The sequence below is a fragment of the Pithys albifrons genome, chromosome 11, assembly GCF_047495875.1.
Source record: "Pithys albifrons albifrons isolate INPA30051 chromosome 11, PitAlb_v1, whole genome shotgun sequence".
Taxonomy (NCBI): Eukaryota; Metazoa; Chordata; class Aves; order Passeriformes; family Thamnophilidae; genus Pithys; species Pithys albifrons.
This window is the reverse complement of record NC_092468.1, coordinates 11,429,959-11,442,873: the sequence shown is the minus strand read 5'-3', so window position 1 is coordinate 11,442,873 and position 12,915 is coordinate 11,429,959. Positions and strand designations below refer to the sequence as shown.

The window sequence follows — 12,915 nt, the reverse complement described above, 5'->3', positions numbered from 1 at the left end:
TGAAGGCAAATTCCAACTGACTTCATTTGCTGGCTGCTTACCAGGAGGCATTTTTTTCCCCTCAAAAGAATAAAAATTGTGTGTGGCACTTACTAGGCTAAGCCCTCTTCTGCTGTGGGGTCAGGTGATTTGGCTGTTAAAACTTTCTTTAAATATAAGGAAGGTATTACGAGAACAAGAAAAGAAGTTTCATGATTCCTCCAGTAGCACTGGGGTAAGGTGTAATCTTGAGGTCAAGGTCAAGTTCCCTTTTCCTCCCTCTGCCCCTCCCCAATCTCTGAGCAAGTTGAAGAGCTGAATCGCAAAAACTAAACATCGAGAGCAGTAACAGGCAACTTTCAGACTCCCTACAGTAAGAGCTAAGCCCTTCTTGGCTGCTTTTTGTCACTCTCCAACTGTGCAGGGTTTTGTTTTTACAGGCTTAATCCTGTCTTCCTTGAATTCATTTGACACAAAACTCATGCCTACACTCTACGAAATTCCCTTGGAGGTGTGGTTTGTGGGTGTGACTGGGAGGGCCACCCCCTGCACACCACTGTGTGCACAGTGACACAGGTGCTCTGAGGCAGAGCATTTGACAGCCTGGCCAGTTCTGCCAGGTGAGAGCAAGCAGGGCCAGGGGAAAGTTACATAAAGGGCTGAACAGTGCAGCGTGGGCAAAGCCCAAAATAGCCAGAGGAAGAAATGGGGAATTCTTCTGGTGGCTTTCCTGAGAATGGTGCTTACAGAGAGGAAAGAAAGGTGGTAATAAAGCTTTAGTTTCAGTTCCTAAAATTCAGGATGGTCTTCTTTACATTGAGCCAGAAGGGCACCAAGAGCAGCAGGACGAATGGCTGGTAGTTGGGGTCCTGAGCTGAACTCTCAAGAAAATACTTAATGTCATGGAACCTCATAAGACAGACACATTTACAGCTCCAAACCCCATTCTACTCTGTTAAGTAGAACCTCTTAATTTCTGTGGAATGTAAACTTTCCCTAAAAGAATTTCATGAAAAGCAAAATCAAACAATGTGATGATTCCATAATATTCATTGCTCCAGTCACTTTGGAGAGAAGACTCCAGCCAGATTTGCTTGCTGACTTACCCAAACCTGCCCAGCATTTATTAAACACTGGAAAAAAAGTCGCTCAGCACTAATTTATTAGCTGATAATAGCTGTTTAAGGCAGTGTTACCTATTCATAACTTTGTTTGGGTGAGAAGCAAAACTGACTTATTTTGCACTCACAAAGAGGTGAACAATTACAGAACAGAAAAATGTGGATTTATTAAGAACTATGCAAATGGAGTATCAGGGTATGATTTGGAAAAGAAAATCTCTCTGGTGCAAAGCTTATAGAAAGACTGGGACTTGAGCTAATCTCTGTATTACAGAGAAAATATGCAGGACTTAAAATTCATTACCTTATGTTCTAGAGGAACCTGAAACCTGTTACCGGTCAGTAAGATACTTATACACAAAGAGATACACACAAATATCAGCTGCTCTAATTTCAACATTAACTTTCCTCATACCTCACTTGTGTCAACACCTCTTCGAGCTGGCACTTCGGAAAAGCTCTTCTACAACTTTAATTCTCAGCTACTCTTGCCGTGGACATGATGTGAACCAAAAGCAGGGTTTGGTACTGCCCTTATTCACCTACAACCAAAGAAAAAGGAAGAAAGAAGTCCTCTGATGGGACTTGGTAGCATTAACAGAGGTTGCAAGATGGAGCCTGGGACCAAAGTTGGGCAGAGAAAACAGTAGGTAAGATACAACTCAACTATGACAGCTAAAATTTATTTCCACATCCAGTCAGAATTTTTTTGCAAAAATTTTGGGAATACTTTTACATAAACAGAAATAGTCCTCAACAATGTAAATGCTAGAGGCACTTCATTACACTGTTAAAAGATAGACATCACATCTGGGATAATAACAACTGATGTGACAGAGGATTTTTTTTATCTCACTGTATAATGAGGCAAAAACCATATTTAAAAAATTTAAAATATCTTAAAAACAAGATTACAAGTAATAAAACCACAGTAAGCTCTGCATAAATGTTTGATGACACCAAAGCTTGCCATTGGAACTACTTTATGTGAAGATAAACCTCTTTAAATGTACTTAAACAGAACTAGAGAGAAATGTATCTGCTGAGAAACACATTAAATATTTATGATGATAATTCTGAAGCAAACAATGTATATAATATTGCTTCAATTTCATCCATGTTTATTAACCATTTTATTAAGCCTGAATTTGTTACAGACTTAAATTCTACTTCTCCACTATATATATTAAAAAACTCCCACAACATATCTGCAGATTAATAGTAATTACTTTGAATATTTAGGAAAAGACGAAGTCAAAGGTGAGCACAAATATCTGTAAGAAAAAAATCACAATTCATATAAAATGATGATATATTGAGGATTTCCACAAACATGAAAGAATGCTTCCAAAACATTGTAATCAGGAAAAAGATAATAAAGAAATTTCTATTAACTGAATTTTCATGAAACCACAACTAAACAATTTTCCCCTAGATTTAGTTAGTGCCTGCATTCCTTGGGATATTTAAATTACTCATTTTGTTTCCTTCCTGTATTAGTCAGCTAATTAGCAAGACTCTCTACAGCTCTAGTTAACTGATATCAAATACATGTCTTTATACCAAAAATTTCTGGAGTAAAAGTAGATGTCTTTATGGTCACTAACAGAAATATAAATAAAAAATTTATTAATTTCAATATTACGGTTGTAGAAATCATGCATAGAATATAACAGAGCAGCAGACTTAGAGACAACAAAAATCAGAAAGAAAACTTAAATTAGAAATGTTTAATACAGTGTGATGGAAAAAGCACATAGTAGATGCTTTACATTTTAGATTAAAAACCAGAATAGTTCCCAAAAAACACACCAACTCTGTTTTTTGTAAACAATATTATTTAGAAAACATTTTATTTTGACAGTAAACTATACAGTGTTTCTGACTTACAGGTAAGGTCACCTTTCCAATGAACTCATTTAACTGTGGAAAAACATGAAGTGAACTCTGTTTAGGGTACAACCAGCACCACCCACCACCCTTCTCCACCGTGGTGAAGGGGACACTGTAACTGTAGCAGATCCATTTGTAAGCTGTGTCTCTTATTCCAGCTGTGGAACACCTGCAGTCAGACTGCCCACTGTCTCCTCGTACAGGAAGGAGCACCAAATCAACCCACACTCCTTCTGCAGCAGAGAAACTAAACAAGTCACGTTGTGATTGACATGTTCATTCTTTTGCACTGAGCACATGGCATAAGACACACTATTTCAACAAGTTCAACAGACAAAAACACTTCCAGTTTTTATTTGCCAATTCTCTGGACTACCCAGTCCTGCTGGCAGAGGGGGCAGCGATTGTTCTGTTTCACCCACAAGGACATGCAGCAGTTGTGGAAGGAATGGTTGCATTCTCCCCAAACCACTGCAAGAGAACAAAGAACATGTTCCAGTCACACTCAGCTGTTCAATCAACACCTTCAGCAAGGTCCAAACCATCTTGCTCAAATATTTATAACCACTGGAAGCTTTAGAGACAAAACAGGCCATCACTGAATTACCCACTGAGACTGTCTTACTATGATCACCCTGATGACAGTCAGTTCTCTGCCACCACTCATTTTATTTATTTCCAATTAGGAAAAAGAAATGCATATATTCTCATAAAAAAAAGACACTGTTTCATGAATGTATAAACACATTTATCAGTTTTGTCCAAGGAATAAGTGCAACTATCTTAAGTTCTTCCCTTTATCTTCCCCCAGTACCAAAATTAAGCCAATGCACTACCACAGGACAGTATCCCCAAATTCTTATGTGAAATGCAGGGTTTGAATCGAGATGTACATCAGGAAGGCACATGTGACATATATCTATGTATATAGCCTTAAAATGGGACCTTAGACCAGAACTCACTCACGGGATACAACTGTGTCAACACAACACAAAGTGTTATCTGTCATCCATTTACTCATGAATAGTATGAGTTACATTGCTTTTTCCCTTATTAGCTCACATTATTGCACACAATACAAAGCCATCAGTCAAAGGGGGGCTGTAAATCATGCTTTTTCCTCTCTTCTTTAAATAGGACACTGATCAAGCCAGTTAAGATGTGTAGAACAGGAAAATCCTATTCTTGTAAGAACAATCATCAAAAAACAACAGTGGATGAAGTCTGAGACCATACACTTCAAAAACACAAAGCACCACGACATGGAAAGTTTTACCACTGGTTTAAAAGCTGTCTTAAAGGTTTACAGCAAACTCCTTGAGACAGTTTCCACTGTTTCCAAATCAAACATGTCACAATTAAGATTTTCTTTTGCATACATTGGTACTGAAAATATGTTTATGCTTAAACAGAATTATAGCAAACTCCACCTTTTAAAATGCAAAGTGAAAAAAATAAGTCATGCCTCCATTATGTCTGAATGAAGAGTGAGAAAAATATACCACTTTCTAACCCAGATGCACATTTATTTCAAAACACAGGATTTTTATTGGTATTACCACTGTCTCTTCTGTTGTTCATCTCAGAAAAAAGTAGCTTTTTCCTATTCACTTCAAAAATGTGCACTATGATCTCCTTAAATATGTTCACAGTGAAGGCAACTTAGACCTCTCAGTTGTGTATGTGTTGAAAGCAAATTTGAAGCTGTTTTGATTTACAGCACAACTGGCATGAAAACTAATTTTATTAGTGCTCAAAAATAAAGCATAAAGCATTACTATTGTAAAAAGATGACACAATGTAGAACAAAACACCAGTTTACTTTTGAGCATTAATAAAATCAGTATTCCCTTCAAACTTTAAAATGCACCATACTGAGAGAAGCTTCAATTGAAAAACAAGCGAATGAAATCACTACATACCAACACAATCTTCTTGTTTGTTTTCAGCTTGACATCTAAGACAGGCATCTAAAAGTAAACAAGAACAAGACTCAATTTGATTCTCAAGATTCCATCTCAAGAATAGGTTTGTCAGAGGAAAATATAAACTCTAACACAAATTCAGAGAGGTAAAAATCACAAGTTTGATGTTCAGCCCTTTAACATTACATAGTACCCCCCAAATTCTAGAACTGTGCAAATAACAATGAAATAAATATCTGAAAGAGATCAGAAGAACTATCAACTGTCCAAAAAGTTTTGTTTATTTTCCATTGCTTTGGTATTTTCATAACTTTTGCTGAAAAAAGCCTTCTCCATTTTGTCGCTATAACAAGGAGCAGATTTGTGCCAAGGCACTCAGGCATATGAAGAGCAGAGCAAGCAGAAAGCCAAACCCTAATTACAGGACTTTGTTTTTCAGATGTCAGCATCTCCTTTTAAGGAAATCATTCACAATTTTGATTTTTTATGCTGTACATCCCTCACCACCACTCCCACCTCCTATTACTTTTTATTGTAGTTTTCTTTAACAAGTACCTGCATGTAATTTTCACAAGAGTCACACACACATGCAAATATGGTGGTAAATTTGATAACATAAATTAATAAACATGGAAGAATATCTGATTAAAAATACTGATCATCTTTATGCACTCCTGAGTGGATGGCAGGTCCAAGACTCAATAAAACACAGAAGTGACAACTTCCAGGCTTCCCACTGTGCCACACAGCGTGGAAAAGTGCCGGTGTTTCTGCTTTGCCCTGACAGGGGCTGCCACTGCACATCCCACACACAGCAGAAAGTGTTCCAACAGTTATGGGAGCAAACACACCTTCATCTCCTCCAAAGAAAAGGAAATAGATTAAACAACTGTCCCACAGGTTGGATCTGCCCTACATGGCACTAGGTGGACCATATTCTCCTGAGACAGAAACACAATGTGCTACAGGAATTTAGATTTGAGTATTTCTGCTCTCTCTGCCAGACAGGGACAGTACTTCTGTTTTAGATTCATCTGCATCTGCCCAGGCATTCCTCCTTTTCTCAGGTACCAGAGAATAAAGAGGACAGAACTCTGAAACAGTTGCCCCTTTCTCACTGAGATAAAACAGGGAACAGTTTCCTGTTGTCTGTTCCTGTAATCTGTATTCCCACAGCAGTTACGGACCAAGGTGCGAGGAGGATTCAGCCAAACTGCGTCTCCTGGTCCATGGGAGCACCCTGAGCTGGGGCCAGGGCAGGAACCTGCAGCAGACTGGGAGCCACACCAGAAGCAGCTGCCCTGCCCGGCCCTGGATCTGCAGCCTCAGACAGAGGCAGCACAGAGAGCTGAGGGCAGGAATCACTGCCACCATCCCAAAGTCAGCTGTCCCCACTCTTACATCACAACCCCAATGGTGTCAGGCTCAAAGGGTAAGGAAAGCCAATTTAGCACTGCTGCAATCCAGCCCCCCCCAGGTAACACCTGCAATTTTGCTTCTTTCCCTTGTGCACGTCTAAGACCACATCGGTTCAAGGAGTTAAACCAGTAGCAAACTGGGCCAGCTAACACCTCCTTCCCTCGCAGAAGTCAGATAACTTTCACCAAGTGCCAGTCTCAGTCTGGCAGTGCCCCAGCCCCAGGTCACTGCAGATGCCGCGGCTCTCCAGGAGCCAGAGCGCGTCTGGCAGGGTCAGCATGAAATTACTACACCGAAGTCAGTAATGATCAAGTTTCACGTTCCAATAATGTGGTTTGTTCTTAAAAAATGGTTTCCAAATTTTTCTGCTAGTTTTGGATTAAAAGTACTCCCTTGGTCTAGTTATGAAAAAATAGCTTTTTTAAAAAAAAACCCTTTTATAGTAGCTCTAGGAAGGGTTTTGTTCATCTAAGACTTTTTCTAATAGTGCCCTGTAACAGGCTATTTATAATGGGGATAAATACATTTTTAAAATTATGGCTCACATGACAATGAAAACCATTTTCATTTTTCCAGGGTGGTCTCTAACATACTAAGGGTAAAGGGTGAATTTCCCACCACTTCAGTCTGTGCTATATCTTTTCTCCACTAATACGCCCTTTTGCCTCTTCTGTTCCACAGAAGGTTCTCAGTAAAGACATATATAAGAAATGACAGCATTGCATATTTTGTCCCGTTTGTTAAACAAAATCCTGGGTGGATTTGCAGTGTCTGGTTCCTAGACAACAAAAGGAAGGTGCTCGGGAGGGAATCCTGCGGGTCCCTTGTGCTGCCAGACTGAGAGGACACTTATAATATCCAGGATGACGCAGCACAACAGTGAAAACTGGAGTTACAAACACAGCAGAGGAAAAATTTAAACAATTTTCCAAGAACCAAGATAAATATCCTATTTGCAAAACATGTCAGAAAAAACAGTCTGTCAAATCTAAGGGTTGGACTTGATGATCTCAGAGGTCTCTTCCAACCCAACTGATTCTACGATTCGATGATTCTATGAAATATGAGGCTGTTTCAGAGTCTCTGAATTTCAAAACCAGGTAAATTAGCTTCTTACTTTCCAACAGATTTCTCAGCACATTCACGTGTGTTAAACCCCACCAGTAATCACGCGGCTTGCGGAGTCGTGTTAGATTAACAGATCTGAAAAATGAATTTATATCTACATCCCTAATTGCTTCTTAGAAGAAACCAAAAACCCCAAACCCAACAGACAGCACAAACAGCACTTGGATCAGCTCGGCTGGATCTCGGAGCTCTGGGGTTTGAGGGCACAACCCCGGTCCCGGCCGGGCCCCGACCCCGACCCTCCTGGCGGGAGGGCCGGGGTCGGGGCCGGGCCGGGGCCGTCGCTGTCCCGGAGATGGTGCGGCCCCTGGAGCACGGCCCGGTCCCCGCGGGTCCCTCCTCCTCCTTCTGTGGGGAAGGCGAAGGCGGAGGCGGCGTTGGGAGGCCCAGGCCCGGCCTAGGCCCAGGCCCCTCGGCCGCCGCTTACCCATGACCTGCACCCGGCAAATGGCGCAGGTGTCGCACTCCACGTCCCAGCTCCACATGGCAACAGCGTTCCACTTCTTCAGCGAGAACATCTTGTCGGGGCCGCCCGCCCTGGCAGCGCCCGCCGAGCCCGGCAGAGAGTGAGGGGCGCCCGCCTCGTCCGCGTCCTCCGCGTCCGCCATGGCCCAGCGGAGCGGGCGGCAGCGACACCCGCCGGCAGCGCGGAGAGCCGGGAGGGGCGGGATGGAGCGGGAGGGGCGGGATTGACAGAGATGGAAGGGATGGACCGGGAGGCGCGGGATGGAGCGGGATGGGAGGGATCGACCGGGAGGGGCGGGATAGGCGGGATCAACCGGGATAGTGGGGATTGATCAGGATAGGCGAGATTAAGCGGGAGAGGCGGGATCGACCGGGAGAGGCGGGGTGGACCGGGACGGGTGGGATGGACCGGGAGGGGCGGGATGGACCGGGAGGGGCGGGATGGACCGGGAGGGGCGGGATGGACCGGGACGAGTGGGATGGACCGGGAGGGGCGGGAAAGACAGGATTAAGCGGGAGAGGCGGGATCGACCGGGAGAGGCCTTTCATAGATTTTCATGAATCTTTTGAGAATGGAGATGTCTGGAAATAACCTAATTTTGTTCTTTTTTCTTTCTCCTTCCCTCCTACAACTCTGAGGTTTTTGTTGTTTGTTTTTTTTCTTTTTACAGTTTGTTTACTTCAAAGCATAGAGAATTATTTTTATAAAAACAAAACTGTTACGAAAATGTGAGTTTTATGATAATGCAAAGAACAGTTATATAAGTATGTGTGTATCTTGGCCAACTAATGCATGTGCTGGACTCTATTATCTCACTTACTGTTTGATCTGTCAATAGACTTAACATATATCAAAACACTTGAGGACTGGGTCAATTTATCTGCCAAAGGAAATAACTTTAGCATAGTTCTCTGCCAAAACTATTGCTTAAACTCCAGATGATCTGTGTCTCGATGTGCCACTTTACCAGTAGGAATATGCTACACAGGACTATTATCAATAGGAATATGCTACACAGGACTATTAATGGCCAGCACCAAAACTGCTGTTGTGGTTAGAGCTGAGACTTGGGCTGCAGTGGAGGAGGGGAGCCCAGGACACAGAACTGTATCAGCACAGTCACCTGGGACAAACTCACCTGCAGCAGTTCTGAAGCTGCCAGATGCAAGTGCCAAAATGGAAGACAGGCTTCAATGCTGGAATGTGGAATTCCTGTAAAACAAGCATGAAGTGGGCATGCAGAAATACAGGAGAAACCACAATAGGAATTAGAGAAACATCCAGCATTTGTGGAATCAACCATTCAACACCCAGGCCCATCCACCTTTCCTTCTGCAGCAGAGGTTTAAAGCCAATGGCACAAACACCTCCCACTGCATTTTGAAATTCCACACTGTGTTTTTGTTTGCTAACTGTTCTACTCTGGAGTAAAACTCAGCTATTAGTATACCCCCTGAAGAGTGTTGATTTTCAAGTTAGCTGCTTGTCTCACATTTATTAATTTCAAAAAACTGCGAAGATAAAATTATGTATATTTTAACTGTAGTTAGCTATTTGAGAATGGAACTATACTCTGAACTAAAAACTGAAAGCCAAGTCATGTTCTTGTTGTGCAGGGGCACAGCCCCCACCTTAATACAGTTTACCTCAGATTAATCAAAATTAATTGCAAAATGGCTGGAAAGTTGCACTGTAGCTCCTAACAGAAGCTTCCAGCAAGAAAAAACAGGTCAGTTCCCTGTACAAGGAAACAAAACACCTCAAGACATTAAAATGTGCTTGTACGGAATTACCTTATTAAAAAAGCCATAAGCATAGGAGGGGAGAGCAGGTGGTAAAAAGTGCCCAATTACATTAAAAAAAGAAAAAAGAAAAGAAAAAAAAAGCAGATTGAGAAAAGTAAACTATTTTTACTGTATGCAACATATTTCGAATAGTTCTGACAAATTCCATAGCTGATACACAGAACAGGTAATGGAAGACAAATCAGTAAGCAAGAAAAAAAATTAGTCATGTAACAGCAAGAGCACAGGAGCACATCCTTCAACACATCAGACAGCACTGCAAACCTGTGAGAACTGCCCAGTTACTGAGGCTTCTCTGCAGGCTCTCATCGAGTGATGAACCAGCACTTCTCTCCAGCCACTGATCCTGGAATGGAACAAAACTGCCCATGACCATGGAAGCCCCTCCTGTTAATTTTGGTGGGATTTCCCCCCTATCAATGAGGTTTCTCTCCTGCACGTAACACCCTATTCCTTCAGTCTCCAGATAAATGCTGACATTTTAAACAGAGGAATCACAACACACAGCATATCTCAGGGTTGTTGTAATTTATTTCTGAGTTATTCTCAAGCAATGTTACAAAACATTTTAATGTCTTGATACGAAAATAAAATTTAAATAAAAATACATTCAACAATACATCATAATAAAACTTTTACAATCCTAACAAAGCTAATTACTGAATAACATCACCTTTCTAGACTAATCAAAATGAAGGCAACTTTTATTATTAATCATCCTACTTGTACCTAATTAAATTCTAGAACATCTAGCATTTTAAAATATTAAAAAATGAGAAATCAAATCAATGTTCACAAATATCCAATGGCCTTTGTTTTTTATCTCGATATTCCAGTACCAAAGCAAAAAAAAAAAGTGCATATTAAAAAAAACCAACATTGCAAGAGCACACAACTCAATTTTCCATAAACTTGACTTGGAAAACAACAGGAAATGGCCCCAGTGAACAGACAGCTTGCCGCAGGTTAATCCATACAAAACAAAACCTAACTTTGAAACTCAACCACATTCAACTTCGCTTAATGGCAGCTTTTGATTAATGGCAATTAATCTTTAGCTCTACCTTGGCAAAACACATTTCTTGGCATTACTGTATTCTCCACCAGTTTTAACTGTTGGCAAATAAAAGTCCCTTCAACACATCAGATGTGCAAAAAAGGAAAAGGCAAACCCAGCTGAGGTGATTGAATGATTGTGATGTTGCAGACACTAGTACTGAATCCTGGATATTCTAAAATAGTTTGGTCATTCTAACAGGTTACATTCGCTCCAAAAGAGATTTCAATCCTGTCTTGCCACCTTGCTTCTATTACAGAAAGCCTTCCTACAATAGTATAATAAATGCATGGTAATTTAAACAGCTTATGGATTTCTATTATAAGGTACATTTCAAATTAATTTGGCCAAATCACAATTGGAAAAACAAAATAAAACCAAAAGCTAAAAAAAAACCACCCAGCAAAACAATAGAAGACCCCACAGAAAATACTCCAAAAATAAAAGTACCACATACAACTTTTATTAAAAATAATATTCCAAGGAGTACCATTGTATTTAATACTGATGAAGCAAAGTTGCCACAATAATACCTTTGCTTCTTCCTGGTTATATACATACATGTTTTCTCAGCACAAACCTAACTTCTCAGCTGAAGTGAGCAAAAATTAATCTACTAAAGTCAGGAATGCCAGTTGAAAATTTTGTTAAGTGGCAAATACGAACGCACATAACTAAAGATACAAAAATATTCACTGAAGCATTGCTTAAAGACAAAACAATGTTGATCATTCAACTGATCATAACAAGCAGATACTACAAAGTATCTAAAAATAATCTGGGATAGTCCAGATATCTAAAGTGCTTTGAGTGATTATAGTAGAGATTATTCATTAGATTTGTAGTCAAAAGTTGAGCTGGACGTAGTTATTACTTTTTAAAAAAACAAGCAATAAAATCATACCTGGGATGATGTTAATTGATCAGTACTTAACCACAGTCTGTTCACATTTACATTTTTCTATCTCTAGGCAAGCCTATTTAAGAAGAATGTTACTACCCTGCATTTATTTCAGATTAAGAAAAAATTTGTACCTTAAAAAATGCTAAAGAAAATAGTGGTCTAATGTCACTCCATATATTACTCACCCAAAATGTAAACAAGAGGTACAATGTAAGTTCCCTGATTTCTTCTTTAGTTCTTAATAGCATAACTAACACTGGTAGCTGCTGCCCAGGTTATCTGCAGCATCCCGCTCTTTGCAAAACTTCAGCTGTACATAAATCAAGTCCTGACAACACCTAATACAAGGAAAAAAAAGGTCAAATGTATCAAGTGTGAAGCTTCCCATCTTTTCCCTGTCATGGTATCCTGGGATTTCTGTTTCAAGGTCCGTATCAGCAGGGCAGGCACTCACGGTAAACTCATGCAAGTTTGCAGTGTATGTACTGAGAGATGTACTCCAAGCAACAGATGCAGTGTGGATTTTCTTCCATCACAAAGCTTATTCATTTAGAAAGTTCTTTCCAATAAGACAACAATGGCAAAACAACATTTAGATTTATTCACACCTGTTACTTCAAGAACCTGGAACTTCAAATTCTTCAGCAAAATGAGAATAAACCTTAACGACCAGATTTCCAAGAAAATATTTTTCTATTAAATATTAAATAGATTGTCGACACAACTAGCATTTATGTTCATTCTTAAATACTTTGCAAAAATGCATATAATGAATTAAAAAAAGAAAACAAACAAACAAAAATGAAAAAAAAAAAACCAGAACACTTTAGAACATTTCCAGTTTCTTTTTTCATTCAAGTGTGCCAGTTTGTTTTGGTTAGGAAACTTTTCCAACAATTGGATTTTCTCTGAAAAAAAAAGAAATATTACATATAAGTATTTCCAAGGCTAACATTCTCTTTCTAGATGCCATCAAACAATTTTAATTTATGAAAAAAGTCTAATTAATATCATTAATTGTGAAATTCCATGATTTGTGAAAACCTCTTTTACTCTCACATGAGACCTCTAAATCAGAGTCAACTTTTCTAAACAACTTGGGTCAAACACTAACCTAAACAAACCAAATTGAGGTTTGAGCTGTGGGGCTTTTTTCCTGCTGAACCAATCCTTAGTGACGGAAAGAAGAAATCTGCAAACTTGCTAGTGGTGTTCCAC

The 12,915-nt window shown here is 40.0% G+C and overlaps 2 protein-coding genes across 5 annotated transcripts in view; both read right to left on the bottom strand.

Annotated features, from left to right (window-relative positions):
- Positions 1–1,767: 1,767 nt before the first annotated feature.
- On the bottom strand, positions 1,768–8,149 carry RNF7 (ring finger protein 7). Its single transcript, XM_071566440.1, has 3 exons — positions 7,893–8,149; positions 4,916–4,963; positions 1,768–3,464 (listed from the first exon to the last, which is right to left on the bottom strand). The coding sequence occupies exons 1-3, from the start codon at positions 8,071–8,073 to the stop codon at positions 3,346–3,348; spliced, it is 348 nt and encodes a 115-aa protein (XP_071422541.1). The 5' UTR covers positions 8,074–8,149; the 3' UTR covers positions 1,768–3,345.
- Positions 8,150–10,249: 2,100 nt separating this feature from the next.
- Positions 10,250–12,915, bottom strand: part of RASA2 (RAS p21 protein activator 2) — a 67,629-nt gene continuing 64,963 nt past the window's right edge. For all 4 annotated transcript variants that reach the window (XM_071566245.1, XM_071566246.1, XM_071566243.1 and 1 more), the window contains one exon: positions 10,250–12,605. In XM_071566245.1, the coding sequence (XP_071422346.1) occupies positions 12,575–12,605 (31 nt within the window). In that variant the 3' untranslated portion in view covers positions 10,250–12,574. The remainder of the gene's footprint in view (positions 12,606–12,915) is intronic.

Excerpts from the sequence above, each read along its gene's own strand:
- RNF7 (XM_071566440.1), bottom strand. The coding sequence starts at position 8,073 with ATGGCGGACGCGGAGGACGCGGACGAGGCGGGCGCCCCTCACTCTCTG. Across the intron at positions 4,964-7,892 it reads TTGCCGGGTGCAGGTCATGG|ATGCCTGTCTTAGATGTCAA; the intron begins GTAAGCGGCGGC and ends GTTTACTTTTAG. Across the intron at positions 3,465-4,915 it reads CAAACAAGAAGATTGTGTTG|TGGTTTGGGGAGAATGCAAC; the intron begins GTATGTAGTGAT and ends GTTCTCTTGCAG.